The sequence below is a fragment of the Falco punctatus genome (genome assembly GCF_963210335.1).
Source record: "Falco punctatus genome assembly, chromosome: 12".
Classification (NCBI taxonomy): Eukaryota; Metazoa; Chordata; class Aves; order Falconiformes; family Falconidae; genus Falco; species Falco punctatus.
The window spans coordinates 19583280-19608034 of record NC_137592.1 but is presented as its reverse complement, the minus strand read 5'-3'; the positions used below and the strand labels follow the sequence as shown (position 1 = coordinate 19608034).

General features: G+C 37.2%; 1 protein-coding gene across 3 annotated transcripts in view; it reads left to right on the top strand.

Annotated features, from left to right (window-relative positions):
• Positions 1–24755, top strand: part of PLEKHH2 (pleckstrin homology, MyTH4 and FERM domain containing H2) — a 57596-nt gene that overhangs the window by 11243 nt on the left and 21598 nt on the right. For all 3 annotated transcript variants that reach the window (XM_080408578.1, XM_080408580.1, XM_080408579.1), the window contains 13 exons: positions 9669–9731; positions 10760–10909; positions 11363–11446; positions 12931–13012; positions 14816–14998; positions 16678–17666; positions 18651–18726; positions 19207–19301; positions 19933–20077; positions 22291–22427; positions 23518–23628; positions 23889–23975; positions 24480–24638. In XM_080408578.1, coding sequence (XP_080264704.1) covers positions 9669–9731; positions 10760–10909; positions 11363–11446; positions 12931–13012; positions 14816–14998; positions 16678–17666; positions 18651–18726; positions 19207–19301; positions 19933–20077; positions 22291–22427; positions 23518–23628; positions 23889–23975; positions 24480–24638 — 2361 coding nt within the window. The remainder of the gene's footprint in view (positions 1–9668; positions 9732–10759; positions 10910–11362; positions 11447–12930; positions 13013–14815; positions 14999–16677; positions 17667–18650; positions 18727–19206; positions 19302–19932; positions 20078–22290; positions 22428–23517; positions 23629–23888; positions 23976–24479; positions 24639–24755) is intronic.

Genomic DNA, 24755 nt, shown 5'->3' with positions numbered 1-24755 from the left:
GGGTAGTGGCAGGAAGAGCACAGCCCTTGCGGTGAGGCCGGAGGATGAGTATCTTCCCTCTGGTGGTACAGAGAAGAGGGCATCAGTTCTGTTCCAGCCCACCTGAGATGGGGAAGTTGATGGAGGCTGTGGAAGCTGTGATAGTGGGCAGCCACCTGTGCACATCCTTAGCTGATCTAGTATTTGCTTAGCATTTCACTTGTAGGAGCTACAAGATGTTTTTTCTCCATTTTTCGTGGAGGGAACTCTTTTTGCTCTTAGAAATTATGCATTTTAATTTTCATTCCCTCAGAGAGTATTTTTCAGGCTTTAAATATTTGTTGTCATGTCCTCAAACTCCATTATGCTGCCTTACATATATTTCTGGAATCTCTTGCTCCCTTACCATCTGTGTTTCCTAGGTGTCCTGTACCCTTTTAATTTCATGAGTAAATTCAGTTTCAGTCAAGTTTTCATTTTTTTAAGCTTTGGCAGTGCCTTTGATTCTTAAGCCAGCACCTCTCAGGCAGTGGCAGGGAAAAAAGGCTTCCTATTCCAGATGTTCATGTTGTGATTCTAATCAGAATTCACAATTCAGCGAGACAGAAGTAGCAGAATTTCCCCAATCACAGTACAATGATAAAAACAAAACAAAGCAGGCAGCTGCCTTTTAATACAGATGAGCAACCAATACATTCCACTTTTAATTTCAAGCACTGTGTGAGACTTCTTTTTCCTTACCTGCCAAAGTGCTTTGGTACATTCTTTCATCTTGCTAACAGTATCTTCACTTTTTTTCAAGATTTTGAATGTTATTATCATGCCTGTTTGTGCTGGAGTGGTGGTCTACCTAATTTGTATTTGATTGTATCTGTGCAATTTAACAATCAAGACAAGATCTGAGCTGGAAAAGACGACAGCCAGAAAGAGGGAATGGTCCTAATATTTTACCAGTTTCAAGAAAGTCCTATGACTGATGTTGGGAAAAGCACAGTTATTCAGCTAACATTACATGCTGCTCATTTGTCCTTCAGTACGCTGCCTCTCTAAATCCCACTGCTGAATTTAGCTTTTTAAAATCTGTATATTTACTGGCAGTTGTCCTGGGCTACTAATTCTGGAAGAGTTCCCTCCCTGGGCTTTTCTGCTCTATATTTTTAATTTATATAGTTTCCAGAAGAAATCACTAATTTTGCTACAATGAGCTCAGCTGAAATGTGAAAGATTGTTTTTTCATTTGGACTCTCACTTATTTAATGAGCACTAGGAAAACCTTTTGAGCTAAATAATTATTCTTAATATGTTGTTTAAATATTGAAAAGAACTTGAAAGAAGTAAAAAAACTCAGAGGTAAGACTGGTTTCATGTCATGGAGACTGATAAAAATGTTGAGCCTCATCGTTTTTACTTTACTGTGAGGGTCATGAGGACACTGGGTGCCCCATCCCTGGAAGCGTTCCTGGCCAGGTTGGATGGGGCTTTGAGCAACCTGGGCTAGTGGAAGGTTCCCTGGCCATGGCAGGGGGAGTGGAACTAGATGATGTATAAGGTCCCTTCCAACCCCAACCATTCTATGATTCTGTGATTTTGGAAACTGATCAAATGGAGACTCATATTTTTTGTTGGTTTCATTTTGTTCCAAGGAAAGGCTTTTGTGCTAAACATAGTTCATGTGAATGAGCAGAAGTACTAAAAAGGACAGTTAAGAGAGACTTGCAATTAAGAAGTTCCTTTTACCTAACTAGGACAGCAGGGCCTGAAGTTGCTGTAGGTAGAAGCAGACAGGATTGTGATTCTGCACGTCAAGACTGTAGAACTACTAGCCATCTTCAGAAGAAGCAGGAGTGTATATACATGTGCATGTGTGTGTGTGTGTATACCTACATACATAGGTATATAAAGTTGGCATCAAAGGCCCAAATTGCTTTCACACTTCATATTTCTGACCACAGTTGAGGTAGAGAAAAGAGAGAATCCCTGTGGTGAAGTCTGACTAGAGAAAGAGGTGAAATAGGAGGAGCTGGTTAGATGGCACATTTGCAGAGGAATAGTTGACACTGCTTTGTTCATGAGAATTGTAGCCCTTTACCTTTTGATTGGTATTGAAAATGGAGAAGACAGGAGAAGGAAAAAATTGGAGTGCACTGAAAAGTGGCAGCTTGCGGGCTGCCATGTTGTGAGCACTAAGCTAATTTTTGCAGTAGTCATAACCTAGTGGGCATTCAGGTGGGATTTGAAGGAAAAGTAAGGCTGTAGCTGTTGGGGTTTAAGCCAGATAACAAATTCTTTCATCTAAAGATTTTTCTTTTAATATAGGAAATAATAACAAACAGTAAAATTCAATATACTCTGAACCAGTAAAATAGTGAAGAAAATTCACCATGCTTGATCTGTGAGTAGCCAAAGGAACACTTGAGCCCCATTAAGACGTAGCCTTTAGCATTAGCCCTTTTGGGGAGATCTGTGACAAAAGGAAGACTGGATTCAGAAAGCAGTTCTTCATTTTGATGACTAAATCCACACCACTGAGAAATATTTTTACAGGTTTCATCCTGCTCTAGTGAAAAGCTTTTGTGCCAAAGGATTCAATTTCATTTCTTATTGAAGGCGTATTTGATTTTATAAATACAGGTAGGTCTGAAGTATCACTTCTACATTTATGAGATGAGATGGATTTCTATTAATTAGTTTAAACGCAAAGCTGCTCTATAAAAGATAAGTCTTTCTAATTATTGTGTTGCCTATGGGATAAAATTCGTCCAGTAAAGAGCAAAGTATATCTTATGCAAGGCATGTGCTAATTCCTTCTTTACAAATTATCTTCTTTATTATTCTTCCTGTGAAATATTATTATCTTGATTTTACATCTCTATTCTTTAGGTGTTATGTCTATGTGGCTTAAATGGTGAGGTCATATTTTAAAGTTTGTTGTAGCTTATAAAGATTTAGCACTGTCCCTATGGAAGATAGATAATACAGAAAAGAGAAATCAGTTTCAAGACAGAAGGAATAATGTTTGAAAATCAGGATGGAACATACCCAGTCAGCTTTTTAATAAATGAGTTACAGAAGTAGGAGGAATATTACTGTGTTTTCCTAAGCTAAACCACCAGAAGAGAGACCTTTTTTGTAAAAAGAGTAAGTCATGCTTCTAAAACAGTTTTACCATTGCCTTTAACTAACAAATGCATGTAAGGCTTTATACATGTATAGATTGGGCATAGCCTATTTTAAAACATGAAAACTGGTGGTCGTCAAAGCCACTGACAAACAGATGACTTGCTTTTAAGCAGTACAGGCTTGTTTTAAGAAAATGCAAGTATTTGTTTAAATATTTGGGTTTAAATATAGGAATATAGAACCCAAAGGGAAATCGGGGTCACATGCAGTGCTCTGGAATAGCTGGCAGGCATATTCTTCAAACCATTTATTAACTTATCAGGCACCACATAAAAAGTCAGATCTTTTGCCTTTCTAGCTTCTATTAGGAGGGAGTTCCAAAATCTTTTTCAGTCAATGTGGAAAATGAGAGTCTTCTAATTTCCAGGCTACATTTATTAATCACCTGTTCATATCTGCTTGCACCTTTGAAAGAGAGTTGTAGGTGTGTGTATCCCTCACTTGCTTCTCCTATTTGTTTATTTATAGAAGCAACCATGTATGCATGTTTCTTTGGTTTTGGCAAGTCCCATGTGGTGTGAGGACTGATAGTTCACTAAATCTAAAAATGGACAGATTTACTACTTTTCTTTTTATGTGGAACATTATTTTTCAACTGCAGATGGTTTAGGCCTTTTTTCAGATGAGGAAGAATTGAAAAATTGAAATGCAAGGAAGAAAGCAGACTCTAAACATATCATCCTCAAGTCACTGGAAGTTCTGCACTTAATCAATAGACAGACTGTATTTCTGCTTGAGAAACATCAGGTTTTAACTCATTGTTTGTTTTTGAAAACTCAGACCTATTATCAGCATGCTTTGAAAGGCTTACAGAGAAGTGGTGCTTTTTATTCATTAATGGTTATTATTTTTTCCTGTGTTGATTTCAAAATGATTTCCAAAGTCTACATGATACAACTGTGTTGTTTATAATATTAAAAATGAAAAGACTTCATTTGAAGTCTTCATTAAAAATGAAGAGACACAAGAGAAGTATAGTGTACTGATTATAATGTAAATTTTAAGTGGGAATAGGACAAGTTACTATGTTGAAAACTGACTTGGCTAAAAAATTAGGGGTTTGTTCTTATAAATAACATATATTTTCAGATCTCAAAAAGGAAAGGATTCCAACATATTTTTTTGAAATTAAAATATTTCCTTTAACATTAATAACTATTAACTATTTCAAATACCAGGAAAATTATCAATTTGTTGCATTAATTTCTTTCTAATGCACATTACAGGAACTATGATCTGTGTGTATATGTGTATATGAATGAAAGAATATACATATACATACGTGCATAGAAAAGGAGTATTTTTGAAATCTATGAGTGATGACTTTTGAGTTTATACCTTTTGATGTTTTCCTGCAATACATGTTTTAATGACATGAAAATTTCTTTACTTGCACAAAAATGTATTGTGAACATTGCTAAATACAGTCAAGATTAACTTCTAGGTGACCTTCGAAGAAGAATCACTTTATGATTTGCTTTTGTATTGCAAAAAATTTCCAGTGACTGTGTGTTGTGCTTCAGTGTCGACCTCCAAGGCAGTACGCGTCTTTGGTTTTATTGCTGCCATGTTTCTTCAAAGCATTCAGTATTTATTCACATGTGGCATTTCTCTGTTCATTGTTTGAACAAAAATAGCTCAGTTTGATGAGTGTCATATGTAGAGTGGTTATTTCCTTACTAAGTTTAAAACCAAATCTGTTTCTAACAATAGATGCCATTTTCCATAAATGAGATAATTGATGCAGTGTGCACAAACACATTTTCTGAAAATTGTAAGAGGATTTGTACACTTAAAAACAGAAGAAGAAAGTGCAGCTGAAAGTAGCAGTCTGCTCTTTGGTACTGGTGTTGATACTGTTCTTTAGTTAGTATGCATGTATTTTTTTGTCCATGGGCCTAAGACATTTATTCTTTGTATTTAAGACTGTAAAATCAAAACCAGTATTGATTATGACAGGATAATTCTGAATCCTTAATGAATTTTGGAAAGATCCTGCACTAGTCAGATGTGTGTGGCAAGAGTATTTCTTACAAGAGGGTTGTTGAAATGGGATGTTATTTCAAGTTATCTCATTCAGGACATGATAGAAAATTAAGCTTAAATATACGTCACATGCCAGATGTTATCAGTGACATGCTGGCCCTTCATGTTTCTCCTGGGAAGCCAACTTTATGTCTGTTGATACTTTACAGACACTAATTCATTCAAGGAGTGTCTAAGCCTAACAGCTGATACACACCATTTAATTCCAGTAATACTGGCAATTTGCATAGATGTATATAGAAAGAAGCTGGTGGGACAGAGGTCTAATTCAACAGAATTTTCTGTTTTTCAAATAACTTTTCTGTATAAAGTCGGAGTTGGTCATCAGTATTCAAGTTGCAGTCATAGGTAAGAATCATAGAGTAATAGAATCACTTAGGTTGGAAAAGACCTTTAAGACCATCAAGTCCAACTGTTAACCCAGGCCTGCCGAGTCCACCACTAAGCCATGTACCCAAGTGCCACATCTATGCCTTTTTTAAACACTTCCAGGGGTGCTTAATCCAACCACATCCCTGGGCAGCCTGTTCCAATGCTTGACAACCCTTTCAGTGTAGAAATTTTTCCTAATATCCCCTCTAAACCTCCCCTGGCATAACTTGAGGCCGTTTTCTCTTGTCCTGTTGCTTGTTATCTGGGAAAAGAGACCGACCCCCACCCATCTACAGCCTCCTTTCAGGGAGCTGTAGAGAGCGATAAGGTCCCCCCTCCACCTCTTTCTTCTTCAGCCTAAACAGCCCCATTTCCCTCAGCTGCTCCTCACAGGACTTGTTCTCCAGCCCCTTCCCCAGCCCCTGCCCGGCTCTGGACACGCTCCAGCCCCTCCATGTCTGTCTTGCAGTGAGGGGCCCAAAACTGAACCCAGCCCCAGCCTGCAGCTGCGTGGGGCTGGTGTGACCCAGGGGCAGGACCCGGCACTGAGCCGCGCTGAGCCTCATACGACCGGCCTGGGCCCATCGGCCCGGCCTGCCCAGACCCTCTGCAGAGCCTCCTGCCCTCAGGCAGATCGACGCTCCCCACTGCTTGGTGTCACCTGCACACCGACCGGGGGTGCGCTCGATCCCCTCGTCCAGATCATCAAGTTCTTCTGCATCTGTAAAGCACACTGACCTTTTCCTCCAAAGCTCGACATCACTACAGTTACCTGCCTCTTCCATCGTGAGGTTAAGATCCATCGTGAGGATCTTAAGCTATCTGCGTGTGGTCTGAAATTGTCTTCATAGTCACTGGGTAAAGAGAATTTACCACTGCATTTTATTCTGGAGAAGTTCAAAGCATGACTTGATTTAAACAATTAGCTATTAGTCCAGTCACATATTTTCACCTCTCTCCTCTCCCTCTCTCAGTAATGATGTGATCATTGTTATGAAGCTTCTTACTAACTTAAGGTTTAAGGTTATGTTTTCTTTGTGAAGAGACATCGTTCCCTTGGAACTAGTTCCAATCTTCTGCCCAACAAGTTTGATAACCTTCAGAGTATCCTAAAGCAATCATTTTTTCTCTTTAATTTTACAGGCCTAAAAGGTAGCAAAGCAGTCAGAGTATAGATGGAAATCTCCTTTTTCAGGCAAAACTATTATGTGGATTGGTTAGAGATTATTTATGCAAATGGGAAAAATACATATGTTTAAAGTTACATTATTGTTACCATAGACAGTGCAAAACAAACCTCTATAAACTATAAATAAAGAGAAAATCAGGACTTAATAAATGTTATGTAGCATCAAATTATTGAAATGCTGGCCCATTTAACCATGATAGAAGTGGTCATGTTTGTTAACTATGGTATTTCATTCTTGCTGAATATTACAGATTGCTTGGTTGTTTTTTTTTAACAGGAGCCTTCTAAAATAAATTGAAGACCTTTAGAAATTTTCCAAATAAAATGTCACATTTAGTTGTTGCCAGGAAGCTGATTGACGTATCCATATTGTGAGACCGTGCAAAGCTTCTTAGCGTACCTTTTTGAAATTGTTAACTCTTAATGAAGCAAAAATAAACCTTGTTCTTCCATTTTTAATCTCTGAATGCTATTTTTCTTAGTAATTACTCTCTCAGCTTCTTTACATTCATCTTAGCAACAGCTTTATTCAAATCATATTCTTTGTTCCAGTAGTCTACAGTAATATATTACTATGTTCCTGGCCCTGTGCAACAGCATGTATTCCTAGCAAGGGGTGCATTGTGCAGTTTCAGTGCAGAAACGTGGAAAGAATTTAGGTCTTTAGTGCACTGTATTATCCAGAACTCAAATAGTGTAGAATACCAGCACTACTGCTTAATCCTTGTGCAGTGGTTCTGTGATGATTAGATACTGCTGGAGAGACTAGCTGTTTTCAGGTTTAAGCTGAGTCAGAGCCAGTTCAGCTGCAGTGGCAGCTGGGTGGACCTGGCAAGCAACATTTTTAGGGTTTCTTCCATGTTTCTGATATGACTCTACAGCTGAAATGAATTTTACTTAAGGGACGTAAATAAATTGCCAATTACTGCTGTGGCAATCAGGTGCATTTACAAATTGTTTGACTGTGAAGATTGATGAACAACTTGCTACTCATCAACAATGAATTTCACATTATAAATATCTGAAGGAGTTTTCTGTCATAATATTATAGGGTATTAACTATGTTCATTATTGATATAGTAGCTGCACTTTGATTTAGCATAGTGCTTTTACTACAGTGGAATGTTAGCTGACCGTATATATTCAGAAATAACCTCAATTACTGAATCCTCAGCTCACTAAACAAGAAATGTCTTAAAAACAGTATTAAAGTGAGTATTGTAAAACTAACTTCTATTTGAACATAAACCCCAAAAGACCTTAGAAAAACACTTAAAATTCAAAATTCTAAAAATTAAACTCAAAATCTCAATATGAAGTCATATAGATACGAAATTAAATACGTGTGACCAGAGAGGAACAAAGAAGGCTCATCTCCCTGTTGTCTGGCCGGACTGTTAGTACATGAATGACTGGGATAATCATATCCTTAGAAGTGTTCTTGCGAAAGAACTCGCTGGGGACCAGACCATAACCACGCATGTTGTGCAATGTTTGTTGCTCTTGTATCAATGGTGTGTTGAGGTACTAAGATGTAGACTTTGGAGGTTTGTGTACTAAGAAAGTACTAAAAGGTCAGTCACAGGGTTTTTTTTATGTTAGTGAAGACTCATTTTCTCCACTTTCAGTTTCTGATTGATAGAAAATGATGACTCTCTGTCCTTGTCTGGATGAGGTGCTAAAAGTACACAACACTATTTCATGCGATTGACAACATAATTGGGAAGAGAAAAAAACAGACGAAGAGTGAAAAAGAAACTGCAAGATGCCAGAAATCACATACAAACAAGACAGAATGAAACTGATTATTTTATAACCAAGCAGTAAACTGGAGAAGGAATAAATGGTTTTAATTTGCATTATATGTGTCATATGCTTTTCTATGAACAATTTGAAGCTGAATACCGAGTATCACAATTTTAATTATTTGGTGTTTCATCCTCTTCAGATGAACTGGGGTCTTAGCTAGGTATTTCCTGAAAACCTGAAAAAAAAAGTCATTAAGTCATGGAATACCTTACGTACTTCCTAGTGTTACTTCATAAAATCGTAAGAAGTCATAATTGTTTTGTTCACCAAACTCAGACGAGAGAGCTCTTAACAAAATGTAACAAAATGTAATTTTTTTTTTTTTTGCCTCTTCTGTTCCATATTGTTGGAAAAGCCTTCAAAATAATCCCTGTAAAACACATTTCCAAGGCCCAGGGCAAAGCTTGAGCCTATGGTTTATCATGCATCGTTATAAAGTAATGGATCAGGATCTCTCACTGCTCAAAACTGGCCAGCACTCCTCCGTGTCGTGATGGTCTCTGTCTTCGTCCATCTCTACTGTGGCTTTACACATTTTTTTCTGTGGAGAACCTGAGTCCACCGTGTCCCTTCTGCCACATACTTAGTTCTTTCATGCAGGGGGTGGAGGAGTGTGGGACAGGCCTCATAGCATGATTCTTCCCAAAAGCTAAATTTGTTGACTTCAGAAGAATTAGTGGCCAAATGGTATATGCCAGGTACCCTTTACTGTTGCCAGTTTTGGAAGGAGATGAAGGAGCTTAGCACTTTCTAAGACTAGGAACCTGCATGAGGAAAGCTTCAGGGCTATTGTCAAAGGAACTTCTGCTCCTGGTAGCAGGGAAAAAAAAGCAGTATGTCATATAGCAGCCACAGAATCATACTATGAAGAACAGTATGTAGAAGAATGTTAACAATGTTTTAATACAATCGTAATGATGAATTTCCTTCCCAGTGTGACACACTATTTATCCTTTTATTTATTTTTATGCTTTTGTGCACAACCTGTCTTTTCCTTTTTGGAAAGTGACCATGGAAATACGTTTCACTATGGTGTTTCTGGCAATGGGCAGAAGGCATGGCAATTTTACTGTATATTTTCATGTATCTACAGATGCAGCAGCTTGAGAAACAAGTTATAGATGCTGATCGTCAAGCGGAGAGAGCTTTTCAGCAGGTATATATATAAATTGAAAAATACCTCCCTTAGCTATGTGCATGTTACTGTAATGAAGGGAAATTCAGAAAAAGGTCTGTTTTTCCTAAGTATTGCTGAAAAGTGGGAAGACAGTTTCTTTTTACATCTGCTGATTTGTCTTACCAGAGATGTTCTAACACCTTTCTCTGCTCGCTATCCAGTTCTGTTCAGTAAAGTCAAAGCTAACAGCACAAATAAAAAATAGATACATATAATGAGCTTCTTTGTTGATGCATCATGAGTCTTGAATATATGATGCACCTGGAAACAAAAGGGAGAGGAAATGGTGACCTATTTTAGTAAATCTGCAAGAAGATAAAATGAGGCTCTCCAATACAGTCTCTAAATAGGATTGGTTTATGTTGTTAGTTTTTGTAGAAGTTATATCATCTAAAGAATGAGATTGTGGCTAAATATTTAACCAAAGTTGCCTTTTGATTCCAAATGGCAGATACAGCTACTGCAAACATTTTATGAACATATCTCTGGTATTCCTTAAAAATTCTTCATATCTTACTGTGAGACAGATAGAAACTGAAAATTGTAAGATAAAAATGTTCATGTACTAATTTGGAGTTAGAAAACATTCCTGATTACAAGCCAAGTACTTTTAAGCCATTTTTCAGAATGCTTCTGAGAATTTGTTGGGGTTTTTTACACTGTACAATTGTTTATTAAAACATTTATTTAGCCTAACAACAGCTCCCTATACATAAATTGCATTCTTCCCTTATTGGCATTTCAGCTTGTGTGTTACAGGCCTAGAAGCCTCACGGATACTAACAAAAGCTGTACAAGGTCTTTCAGTGTTTTGCCAGTCCTATTGGTATTAGATGCATAGGGAGACATAACAAACTGTGGAACTTCTCAAATAGGCTTCAGAATTTTGCAGGGTTATCTTGAATCTTAAATGTGGGAGCAATTTTAACAGTCCATTTGGTGATTAAATTACTACCTTTAACTTAGAGTGTTATGTTTCTTAACATCTTATGTGACCTTCCAAATAGGTGCAGGTCATGGAAGAAAAATTAAAAGCAGCTAATGTTCAAACGAGCGAATCAGAAGCCAGGTTGTATAAGAGATGTCAAGATCTGGAAATCCTGGTACAAGATAAAAATGACTTAATACAAAAATTGGAGCAACAACTTGAAGAACAGGTTAGAAATAATGGTGTTATAAAAGATGAGCATCTGTTCAGTTCTTAATTATACAAAAGGAAAATAAAAATTAAGATCAATAGAGAACAGAAAAGTTTAGCACTATTTCTGTTGTTTAGATTAAAGAGGTTCCCATTAGAAGTATGTAATCTAAATAAGGTTTATTCACTTGCAAATTATGCTCTGGCTTTCTTTGAAAGGCATCTGACTTCTAATAGGGGAAAGGTGTTCTTCCTTTTCACTGTGTCCTCTGAAGAGTTTTCATTTTTCGTGGAGGAAAGAGGAACAGCAGCCTCTGTGAAGGGTCTATTCATAATTTTTTTTAAAAAACACCATGTATTGCCCAAGAGACTGAATTACTTAAAGCAGTATTAGGATTTGTGTCTGAAAGATACTAGGCAGGCAGACTATAACGCTCAGTGAAAAATACACTTATGTCAATTTTTTTTCCAGAAGCAAATAAGACTGCAAGAAGCAAAAATCATAGAAGAAAAAGCAGCTAAAATAAAAGAATGGGTGACAGTCAAGCTCCGTGAGGTATAACTCTTGCTACGATACTTATGAAGAAAATCGAGTGGTGTGACTGGATATCCCTTAGGCTTTTTGGCTGTTAAAGGGCTTTGTGCCATAGTAAAAAAAATGCTTCCCAGTGTCATTGATGTGTATAGTTATTTGCTTGAAAGAGAAAAAATGAAAGCAGCACAGAGGGCAGAGTATCCATATCACTTAAATTCTGATGTTTAATTTGGTCATCTAATATATCAGGGTTGTTTTTATGGAGAAAGGGCCCAGAACTGCTCTCGGGAAGGTCTGCTTGTCTCCACTAAGATTAGCTGGCAAACAGCTTGCTCAACCAGATGCCTGAAGTGTGAATAATCCCCAGAAAGCTGACCAAGTCTGCTGGGGCCTGGCACAAAAAAGGACTTGATCATTTTTATTTTCCAGTGCCCACAGTACTCTTAGTTGTGAATAGCTTCAGAGGCACCAACTCTGTTCTCAAAAGAGACCAGGTGTCTCCATTATTTCTCTGCTGTGGTGAGATAACCATGTCTTTGCCCTGCCTAAAGGTGCCAGTTTTTGGTGTGCAGCTGTGCTTTCTCCTCCTTGTGTGTATAGAATTTAAAGTTACCTGTAAAAAAAACCCACCTGTTGTGGTTAACTGGAAATTATACTCACTCCAGTTGAAAAATAATTAAATTATTATTTTTAAAATGGGAAACTAGAAGTAACATTTACCGTTAGTCTCTGAGGGAGTGTTTGAAATCAATTAATAAAAATGCAATTAAGTTCAGCTAAAATTATCTTGAAAAACTTGGGACAAAATCAAATATGACTCAAATTATTTACTTAGTTTGAAAGATAGAGATTCTCAAGCTAGTTTCACAGAGGTCGTTAGGTGTCACCCAGTGGGAAGCTGAGTTGCTGGCTCTCCTGTGTGTGATGTGGGAGAGTCGGATTCCAGCGTTCTCTTTGCCTGATTTGGAGCAGGAGTTTGAACCAACATCTTTCACCTCCTGGTAGTGGGCTACAGCAATGGGTTGTTGAGTATTTTTCTTCCTGTAGAAGGTCTTCTGCTCTCTGTAAAGTTTTTAGGTACCTGTTTTTTTAACTTTTGCTGTGGGATGGTAAGAGGCATTAGCACCATCACTCCCTCCAATTCCTCTGCTTGCTTTTGGGTTTGCCAGGTGGCACAGAAGTTTGTAATTCTGCCCTCTGCTTTTATTAAAAATGCCAATGCAGATTTCTTTTTTCTCTAATAGTAAGGCTTTTTAGAGCAGTCTTGGGTTGCTTTGTTGGAGGAATGGTTTTAACAGAAGCTGAGCAAATAATCATTGCAAGGAATTTTGTTCTTCAGAATAAACAAATGCCTAGACTTGGCATTAAGAGAAGTAGCAGAGAGAAGCTTACCGTTTGAACTAGCTTTATCTTTAGATAGGCAGAAGTTCTGAGAAAATCTAAATGATGTAACGATTTAAAAAATCATTTCACCAGTGGATGAGATTACATTTATATGCTTTTAGTTAGAGGTGGAAAATCAGAACCTTCGCTTGATCAACCAAAAGCAAACCAAAGAGATGAAAACGGTACAGTCTAAACTGCAAGGTAAAGTACAGATCTTTTAAGTTAAAACTTCTATATATATGGCATACTTCTTTCTATTCCCTATGAATTTGTGCATCCACATAATTGAAATACTCTGTTAAATCACAAAGATTTCAGTTAGTATGAATTGACATCAGAGTGACTGTGCATAAGGTGTTAGGCAAGCAATAATTAAATTTTTATTTAAAAGACGCACAGACAAACCACAGCTGTTTTTTGTTGGGTGAATGGTTATCTCTGTTATTTAAGAGTTCTGCAAGTAGTAAGATTTGACTGGATTTATGTCAGATCTTTGCCTTCACTTATTTATAGAATAGGTGGTCCTAGCACTGTTAAGGAATAGATGAGTGTCAGTCTGCACCTGCTTCTTCTAGCAAATGGTCAGCTGGGAATCAGAATTCTGATAAGATTTTTTTAATTAATACATTGACTACAATAATCCAAAATGTCAATTCAGCCACAGTACCACCAAGTTCCTCTCCAAGTAGAGATAGTTAATTTAAAATTCATAAAATGTAAATATGGGAAAGAGGAATATTCCTTCTAAAGAGCATTATTTTGCATTAATCAAAGTTGCATTTTACTTGCCACCGTGTGCCTGCTCATCAACTTTCTTAAGTCTTTCTGAAGGTTCCCACAACCCTCTCCATACATAGTTGACCTGACAATGTACTATCGTCTGAAGTTAGTATGCTACCTTGCCCTCATTTCTTCATAATCTCTCTCATGTATATATATACTTACACAGACATTTAGAAATGTGTATATATCTGTATGTACACATGTAATACGCATAATATGTGAAAAATATAAATAGCTTTTAAACTAAGATGTACCTCTCTGTTAATGAGGGAACTGCATTGTTTGTTTCTTTGCTGTTTTTTGCTCAGTAGCAATTCGATATACTTTGGCACTTAACAGCTTTAGTCATCCTATTCTGAGAGATCTATTCAAAGGCTTTTTGAGACACTTAAGCATTTGTCAGCTGGTTTTCAACACACATTTACTGATATGCTTAAAAATATTAAGAAATTTATTACTATTTGCAGTGTCCGTGCTGGTAACAGGCTAAAAATTATGATCATGCGGTACTGTTAAAACAGTTTACAGGTATGGATAAGGGCCTTTTCTTCCTTGATTTGCCACAGAATTTCTTATAAACAGGGATGAACAGCATTGTTTCATATCAGTTTCTGGCAGAATAGCTGTCCCTAAGGACAGATGTCATTTTCTGGAAGCACTTAATCATTTTATGCTTTCGTCTTCTCTTGAAGTCCTCCATATATACCCTTCTAAGCCTGGTAACTTCTTTATGTTTGCTGTAGCACCTATTACAGATTCTCTTAATATTTTTATCTGAAGGGAAGTCCACTACATATTTTAATACTATTGTTCTACAGTCTTTCCCATTATATATCCTAGACCAATCCATAAGATTTTGCTTCAGTCACAGCAGAATAAAATCTGGTATTTCCACTAGGTTTTCATTCTGTCTTAAGTACATGTTTTGTATCTTACTGCTGTTAAATTGTTAAAAGAGATTACGGGTTTTGTTTCTATACTAAAAAAAATAATAATCAATCTTTAAGAACCAGAAGTGTAGCTCTGGGTTTATTTTGATATGGGGAGATACCAGATAGATTTTTACTCCTATAATGATTTTTTAATTATCTTTTTGCTAGATTTTAGTTGTCTTAAAAAACAAGTTTACACTGCAGAGGGAGAGAAAGAGAGATACTAGAGACCAGTAAGGTAATGTGCTGTATCTTTTTAACACAGTATTTCTGAATTACTGTTCTTCAGAAGCTACGGGTAAGAAGTCTGCTACTTCAACACAAAAGCCTGGGGAGTGTCAGCGACTAAGCAGTTTGACTTTTGGATGCTTTTCAAATCGAGCAAGAAGTCCTCAACCATCTCCTAAGTTTGAAGAAATAAGCAAGTCTTCATCTAAAGTGTCAGACTACACTGAAGGGAAAAACATGCCAGGTACTTAGTCACCAATATTGCCATTTTATTCTGACACAGGTTGAAAACTAAGATCGGCAACTATGTCAGTGTATCCGAACCAGCTGTTTTCAAAGTACATAGCAGGACTCTCTCCCTCTGTAATGCTCATCTCTGTTACTAGGAGCAAAACCTGTTGAGCAGTAGTCTCCATAATACCGCTAATACACTGTCTGGCAGCATGCAGCGGCTGATGGGTGCTTTGGCTGCAAAGGAAACAATTTGTTGTGGCCCAGGTTTGCTCCACAGTAGCGTAAAGAGTTTATGGCCTCAGGGAAGGCTGTTACGTTTTTATGCCTGTGTAGTCTCACCTGAGTCCAGTTTCTGTGTTTTATCTATGCTATCACTGGTGTCCCAGTGTTACTTTTATGCCCTAACTCAACAAGATCAACTCAGTAACCTTTCATTAGTATAATCAGGGTCAGAAAAAACAGAAGAGAGTCATAGGCATGTTTTCACATCTTTTCCTATCTGAAGAAGGAGAATGCTCCTCGATCAGGTCATTGATCAAGCCTTGAAGTCTTGTAGTGCCAGCAGATGGGCCTGTCATGCTGTTAGGCTCTTATAAGCATAAGCAAGTCCATTGCAGTTTGCTACTTCCCTTAAGCAATGAAAAGCTCAGGAAGGAGACTTGCTCTGGTCCTTCATTTGAGTCCCACAGTACTGTTCATGACCTCAGCGTTTTCACCACAGTTAGTCATGGTACCCAAAATTGCAAGTTGAGGTCTGTAGAAAATCAGAAACTGAAATAGGTCCTATTAATATTTTGTATATTTGTATTACACCAAGTTCATTATAAAGGTGGGTATGTATTATTATTTCTGTTTTTATAGATGAGGGAATTGAAATGAGAATCCTTTTTCAAGGGAAAGGATAAGAAACAGACCCTTAGGCTTGCCTAGACAGAAGCAGATCAACTTTTGTGATATCATTACATGGAGTAAATTAAAATCTTTGGCTTATCCAATCCACTTCATACAGCTATTAAACATCAACTTTACCAAGTGTCTGTGTAGAAAAGCCCTAGTTCTTGGATCTGTTTTTACTTGAGGGGAGCACATAGGCTCTTTTGCAAAACCAGGTAAAAGGGAACAGCAGAAGCAAAGTTGTTTTTAATACAGCATTTCCTAGGTATTTTTCATGAGCCTGTCTTGTATATCTTAAGCATTCACCACTAGGAATACAATAATAGCTTACAGAAGAAATTTCTGTGTATAATCACTGTAGAAATGCTCAGAATATTTAATTTGTTAATGTAAATACTTTCTGACGATCTGTTATTAAACTTTAATTTTCCTTAGATTTAATAAAGCAGCTAAATTTATATGCCCTCTTACATCTTTGGGTTTTTTTGATGGTTTGTTTGTTTGTCTTCATACATATGTGGTTTACTTTCAGATATGGCTCCACTCTGCTTTTCTTTACATTTACTGCCATTTTTAGTTGGGCTAAAACCTGGAGTGATGTCTGTTACCATTGTTTGGCAAACATCATTGTAACTTCAGTTGCATTCATAAATTACAGTATTTTTCTTAAGTTTTATTATTTACAACAGTGAAAAACTTAAATGTGCTTACACATTTGCAGACATGATGACAAAATCCTTTAGCAGTCAGGTTTGCTAAAGTAATATTGTCATGTTCATTGTATTTCTCCTCTAGAGAAGGATATCCTGGAAACTACCTTTGCAGTTCCTGCACACCAGACCAGTAAAGGTCAGAAGTCATTGCAACAAAGTTCCTCTGGATCAGAGCAGAACAAAAATGTGCGAACTAGCGGTTCATCCAAAGATATAGACAGCGACATGTCAAAGAACTCCTGCACTACCGGGAGTGACTGGAGCTCAGACGAGGATGGAGGAGACACTAAAGGACTGAAATCCAGGTGTGCATCGACTCTTTCAAGCCACACATCTGAAGAGAATGCAAGGTACGGTAGAGTGGGAAGTGAAATGTATTTGACAGCATCTGATGACAGTAGTTCTTTATTTGAAGAAGAGACTTTCGGTGTTCAGAGGGCTCAGCACAAGAAGTTATACTCCTGGCAGCAAGGGTCCCAAAGAAAAGGTCAGAACAATCCAGGTGGAAAGTGCAACTCTGACTTCACAAGTAAAAAGAAAGACCAAGACAGTTCTTCAGATGAACTGAATAAGAAATTTCAGTCTCAGAGGCTAGATTATTCATCCTCATCCAGTGAGGCAAATACCCCAAGTCCAATTTTAACACCTGCTCTGACACCCAAACATCAAATTCTAGCAACTTCTGCTGGTTCCCAATGCACAACACAATCAGATTCTCCCTCAAATTTGCCACCACCAAAGCTACGGACTCCTAATGTGTTTAATATAAATTCAGCATTAGCAAAGAAACATCTAAGCCAGCCCCAGCTGAGTTCTGACAGAATGTTTGGTAAAAATAGAAATGCCATAAGCATGATACGTCCGTGGAGACCTCAGGAAACAGACATTGATCTGGTGGATGGAGAAGATACAGATATCTTAGAGAAAATGGAGATTGGCTGTGATGAAGGAGTGTTTACCTATGACTGCACTGAAGCACAAAATGCTGAAGCCCAAGAACCCTGTGATATGACAAAGAAGGGTGCTAGCAACAAACCTCCAACCCCTCCATTACATCGATTTCCTTCTTGGGTAATTATAGATATTTTTCTGTTTGGTGAAACTAACTCATTTTCATGCCTCTCTTCTATGATATTTGTTGCCTCTACCTTTCTTATTTTCTGTTTGATGACAGGGTGTTACTTTAATTGGAACTAAGACAGCACACTCCGAAGCAAGTTTGATTTGAAGCAGAGTATTTCTGCCACTTAAAAACATTGTCACTACTTTTGTAGATAAGACCAATATTTTTCATGTCACATCTAAGTTACATATATCCTTTTGAGTGTATCAAAGGAGGTAATGCTTGTGAAAATGCATTTTTTTATTTATCTTAACACCAACAGAGCTTAAGAGGGCTAGTGTCAATGCCTTTGCTATAATCATCGTACCACTCACAGTCTAGGCAATGAAGTCAATAGAAGACAACTACAGATTACAGAAGTTACTGATCACATTTCCAAGTAAAATTTTAAACCCATCAACCAGGGAATTAAAATAGATATTAATATGTCTTACACAAAATCCAAAATTAACTGTGTCAAGACTGATTCTTCAGTTCCAAAGTCACGAGATTTATTAATGATTCAGAGATGAATAATGCATTAATGTAACACCTTCTCTCTGTATGTATTTTAGTGCATATTTTTTCACTATAGATTTTCTTATGGTGGCCTTTTAACAGAAAACAGTTAAAAAGTTGCCTCCTAATGGCATTTCTCTGTTCTTAACATACAGTCTTCCATTAAAAAATACCTTCTTTGGCCCCTGATAATAGCTTTTAAAAATGTTGCCTACAGGGCAACCATTGTGTGAGAAAAAGGTTCAGACTGGTCATGGATATGATGGGTATGGCATATAAAACAAGGATGCATTTTTCAGCTGCTATTGATGATGCCATTTTATAAACCATTTTATCATATTGTTCCACGAACACAAAGACTAGGAGGCTATGGGGAGATAACTGAAATTGCTGTGTTTTAATTATCTACCATCAAATCCATTCTGCTTGTATAGGAAAGCAGAATTTATGCTGTAGCCAAATCTGGTTTAAGGATGTCTGAAGCTTTCACCACGGACTCTCTTAACAAAAGTAAGTGCTTTAGCTGTTCATTGTTTCATCCACAAAAATTATCTTCTTACGGTGATTTGTGAGCAAGGACGAAATGTCCTTGTTCCTCTCAGATATATTTATGAAGATTCAGTTACCTGCTGTTTAAAACCTAGAAGATCATTGGTTATCTTTCCATTGTCTTCTGTTACATTGCTTTATGACTTTGTGCTGAATTTGTACTTTATTCACGCCAGTTTTCTTTGCAATTCATTTTGAAGATTCTATACCAAGTACCAAGGTAGATTATACATCCAATTTAGAAAGTGGTAGTGGTCATGACTACAATTTATTTATACTCCTTAAAACCATTGTAAATTTCAAAAAGCTATAAATCTCACATCCAAAACAGTTCTGGAGTTAGTTTTTTATAGCAGCTATACAATGAAACAAATTATGTTTGAATTTGGTTAATTGAGGCATAATTAGGAAGGTAATTTATAAAATATGTTGCTTTTTTAGGTGCTGTTTCACTAACTTCATACTCCGTATCCGGATTATATACATCTCTGATATATAAGAACATGACCACTCCTGTCTACACCACTTTGAAAGGGGTAACTGTATTACTGGTTAAAGGAAATCTTTAAACACCATTAGGCTTCACATCCAGGAACGTACTGTTGCACATTTGATGCTACCATGCCAAATACGTCCTAAGATGATGTTTAGAGATCATAGAACCCCAGAAGTAATGGAAATGTCAAATAGCTGGAAAAAAATTATTGCTGCTTATAAAATGTTAGTAGCCTAGGTCAGTTCTTCTTAGGTTCCTTGCTGATTTTTTCCAAAGGCTTGTTAATTATTAAACAGATCCACATGTTGTTCAGTGCCATAATTAAAAGTGTGTGTATATGCAGAAATGTTTTTGTGTTAGTGGCAAAGCTGTTCATAGTCAGATAGCCAGCAGGAACTAAACACAATGTTGTTTGTCTTCTGGCAGCCTTTTGCGATTTGGAAAGACCTATGCCTTGAGCTAGCTCAGGTTTCTGTTTTCAAGTGTGGGCATGGTTGAGTATACAGAGGGCAGAAGGAATCCAATTTTATGTTAATATTTGTGTGCCAAAACTCACAACCCAAGCAAGAACAGCTTTGAATGTTATGAAGCCAGCAGAGCTCTGCCACAGCATGAAGGAAATGACTGATACCCTTTATGCAAGGTATCAAAGAATGTGTTAATTTCTGCAGAAAGCAACTCAAATAAGCAACAGCCCATTTATAGATGAGTTGTCAGGATCTGAGGAAGAAGACAGCTCTTGCTCCAGCTCAAGGACTTCTGAGTCTGATTCTCGAAGCAGAAGTGGTCCGGGTAGTCCTCGGGCTATGAAACGAGGTAGGCAAAAACCCTAAGAACAAGTAACTTCTGGGAAGTTTGGACAGCTACGCAGTTTACACGATCTTCTTAGAAATGGATTTCTTCCTTAAACAGCATGGACATCTTAATCTAGGCTTTTATGTTAGCTACCAAAGCCTAGATCTATTATTCAAGCAGGAGAAAGGACTGTTACACATGGCTTTCTTTTTATTGCTGTTATTATAGATGTCTTTTTAAGGCATTCATCTAGTAGCTGGCTGTTGTCAGGAGGGAAAAGTGACTTGTGCATTTAAAGCAAGAAGCTCCAATCTATCTGTACTCTGTCATGCCAAGGACTTCCTATGACCTTTAACTGTAGGTATGTAAAAAGTAGAAAAAAGTAATTGTCATAAGAAAAAAAAAAAACCACATATATTCAAGTTTATAAAACACAGTAGCAGGTGCATGTGATTAGAAAGCAGGTGGAAAAGTTCCCTCAAGAGAGTATTTGATTCTGTCATGTCATGGAGTAAAGGACATCATTCAGTTTTACAGTGATTGTCTCAAGGTCCTGTGCAAAGATTTAATTAGAACACTTGAACATAGTAATGTTCTGTCTTTTGTGGAAGACAAATCTCACAGCTGTAGGCAATTGTGTGTCTTCCATCTGCAGAATGAAAATAATATGCTTCTTAACACTAAAAGTTACAATGTTTCCTTATGGAGTGACAGTATCAGTATTACATCCCTGTGAGTATTTCTTCACTGGGTAAACCAAGGGAGACTAAAATCTAAGATCCCATTGAGGCCAAGGGTTAAGATCTTTCATTATACATTGCTTTAGAAAAGCAAAATAGCATTATTCAGTACTCTTTGTTATGTATGTTAAAATCCCAGTTAGCAGAAGCTCCACTCAGTCACCCTTGAGCAGCTGGATAGAGCCATAGTTTTCCATTGCCAGCCCCACATGGCTTTGTGTCCTGTTGCGAGTGATGTACAGTTGCTACATTAGTGTGGAAAGGACCCATAGTTCCTGCTTCCCAGCAGCTGCATTTTGCTGAGCAAAAACCAGTGCAATGGCTGCAGACAAATCTCATGTTACATGCTTGCACAACAGGAAAGGTAGATTAGCTAATTTAGTAGCTGGTTTCACCTACGATTTATATCCATGTCTGTAAAATGGAACCATTCCTTTTGTTTGTGCTTTTTTCTCATAAAGTAGTCCTTGCATTGTTTTATGAATGGAAACCTTTCTTAACCACAAAACACATATGTACATATCTTTGTTGAGATCATGTTGTTTAAAAATCTGGGCAGTCACAAATTTCCCTAGGTGCATAATTAGCTTGCGGCATTATTTGTTATTCAGGGTCCTACACAAGAAGAGAAAAACCCACTCTGAAAGCCCAGGTGGGTTACCAAAGCAATAAATGAGAAAAGCTTTTTTTTCAAAATAAAATTGGGAAACGAGTTTGGAAATTAATGAAACAAAGGAAATAAGGCATCTTTCTTTCAATCTTTTCAAACCTTTCAGAGTAGAACACCAGTTCTTACAGAAGGATGTGTTCACATATTTGAAAATAATTATTTCTGTGATGAATAAGGGAGGAGTTTGAATTTTAATTGATGATTCACTACAGTTGAATACAGGGTACATTTTTTTGGTAAGGGGGATTAAAGCTAATAAACACTAAAAAAAATCCTGAATCTGGAATTCAGATTTTTAGAAAACCTCAGTATAAAAATTCATACTAATTGCAAAATACAGACAGTCACCTACAGCTTCAACATATGGCAGATCTTGGGCCTCGCTTCTTAGTACACAAGCAGTTCAATGAGAAATACAGACTAGAGTGAATGAGAGGGGAAGGGGAGAGTTGCTTAGTTTAATTAAAGATCCTGTACTCGTTTTCTAGAGAATGAATATGATGCATGTCACTAACTCCTTCCTTAAAAAAGCTGTTGTAATATACCAGAAGGTGATAATACGTAGAAGACATCTATTAATTTCATTCACAAGTGACTTAAACTCGGTTTAATTCTGAAGAAAATGGGATTTGGGTATTAGCACTCTGCTAATAGTTTGATAAGCTGATACTTAAAAAAAAGCTTGGTTCCTGCTGCATTTATGCTCATACTTGTGTTTGCCTGCAGATCCTGTTCAGATATTCTTTCTGCATGAATATTCTGATCTCATTTGTTTGTAATGGGATAAAAAAAAATGAAGAAATGTTCCTCTTCATTTAACACAGGTGTGTCTCTATCTTCTGTGACCTCAGAAAGTGACTATGCTATTCCTCCGGATGCATATTCAGTAGATGCAGACTATTCAGAGCCAGAGCAGAAACTTCCTAAGACCTCTTCCTCACCTAGTGATAATGGCAAAAATGTGAGTACGAAATTTCTGTGAAGAAGTGTACCTGTGGTGCTGTGTGTATATTTATGTTCAAAGGCTGCTACCAAATCTCTGTCTTGGAGACTCACAGAATGCCTTATGAGTACAAATAGCAAAATATACCAACAGTGTGTTAGCCATGTAAGGCTATAATGATTGAAGGGAAGTGGAGGATAATTCTGAGCTTTCTATATAATGATTGAAAATAGGTAGACAACTCCAGAAGACAACTCAAAGCACTTAAGATTTTCCTTTCTTGGAACCAGATCTGGTATCAGATTGCACGTGAAATACTGAAATCAGCTTAAAATTAATATTTGAATATTCAGGGACATAGAAAGGCATTCCACTGAAGGAGCTGAAGGCATCAGTAGAAATCTGTGTGCAGTAATATGTTTCTATAGTTTTCCTCATACAGGGAAAACTTTACGCATCAGAGAAATCAGAAGTAGAGCAACATGCAAGGAAGGTCAAAGAAACCATTATGGGGTATTGGTCTGTCTCCAGGAGTTTTTTAATGGCCTGTGTTAGTAGTTAGTGTTTTAACATACAAGTGTATTGACTGCCTGGTGATGAAGATAATGTATTTTAAGCTTTCTTCATGGAGCAAAATGGTGAACTCTCTTCTACAGGTGTACACACTAAAAGTATGGCTGTGTTGAGCTCTGAATTACAGTGCTCTTTACCTGGTCCATAGGTTAGGCCCTGAAGTTGGGGGAAGATGTATATTTACATGGTATTCATTTTGTTCCTTGTTTAATATGAATAATTAGAAAATAAAATCAGGAATCATCATATTCTTCATTCTTTTGTGTGGTTCTGGACAAATCACTTACTCTCCTTTATGTACTATAACTGTAAGTAGGGATATTAATCAGTTCTCCCACATGCATGGCATTTGTCTTAATTGATGATTGTAAAAAAATTTTTGTTGGACTGAAAGTCTCATCAAATACTGAAATTATTCTTTAGCATGCTTTTAAGTCATTAAAGTATGTGTGTGCATATGTATTTATACATATCTCTGAGGGGTATTTTATATGTGTACCTAACTACATTTTATAAATATATACTTCTAAATCAGGAACCTTTGGAAAAATCTGGATATCTGTTAAAAATGGGCGGTAAAGTAAAGACCTGGAAACGACGGTGGTTTGTGCTTAAAGGAGGTGAATTACTATACTACAAATCTCCAGTAAGTACATGTAACTTACCTGCTACTTAATGTTAGATTGTTTTTAGTGAGAATCAAATGCTGCTAGAAGGAGAAGAAATGCGGTCCTGGTGTCTGAGCTGTTAGAGAATGATTCAGGACTCAGTTCCTCAAGAGGTTTACAAGGTACTCAATGTCTAACTAGGAATTACTTATCAAGATTAATGTTTAAATGAGTTCTGTAATTATTTATTGCTATTTGTTCATAGATTTCAAATACTCTTTTCCCGTTCTTTCTATAGAGTGATGTCATTCGAAAACCTCAAGGTCAAATTGAGCTAAATGCATCTAGCCATATTGAAAGGGGTGATGGAAAACAAACAATTCAGGTGTGTGCTTTTCTCATCTGTGTTTCAGTGGGGTTTTGTTCCATCCATCCCCAAAACCAACCCCTTGTTCCAGTCCTGTTGGACTGGAAGTCCAGGTGTGGACTTGGAATGAATCACTGCCCTTCATTCGTAATCAAAGAATCATTTCAGTTACAGAAACTAAAAAGTCCTACATGTAGTCTTGTTTGTATTGTTGCAAAGGTCAGATTGTCACGTATGAGACAGAAGTAGAGTCATCTTGGGGCCAACCATTAGGGCTAGGATAAATTGTTCGTCTGAAAGGAAACAAATTGAGTTTTCTCAGTTCTGCTGTCCTGAAACTGTTCAGATGAAGCCTTAGAAAAGGTCTGTCTGCTCTGCCTGGCCACAGAATGTTTTGTTAATGAAAAGTACTTTGGGGAAAATGAACCCCCCAAAGTTCTGAAACTACATTGTTCAGCCCCCACACTGTGGGGTCAAATGTATAATGTTCCTAATGCTCAAGACTCTTCTGTTACTACGTAGCTGACCACAGAAAAACGAACATACTACCTGACTGCTGATTCTCCCAACATCTTAGAAGAATGGATAAAAGTACTGCAGAATGTTCTTAAAATACAGGCTGCCAGCCCACTTTTCATACAGCCTGAAATCAAGCCAACCATGAAAGGATTGCTTACAAAGGTAAGAATACTCTTCTTTCCCCAATCTGCTTTATTCCATATATCTTAAGAGTAATATCTAGATGAAAATGGCCCCAAAATAAAATAAACACAAGCACAACAGACATGTATTTGCTTT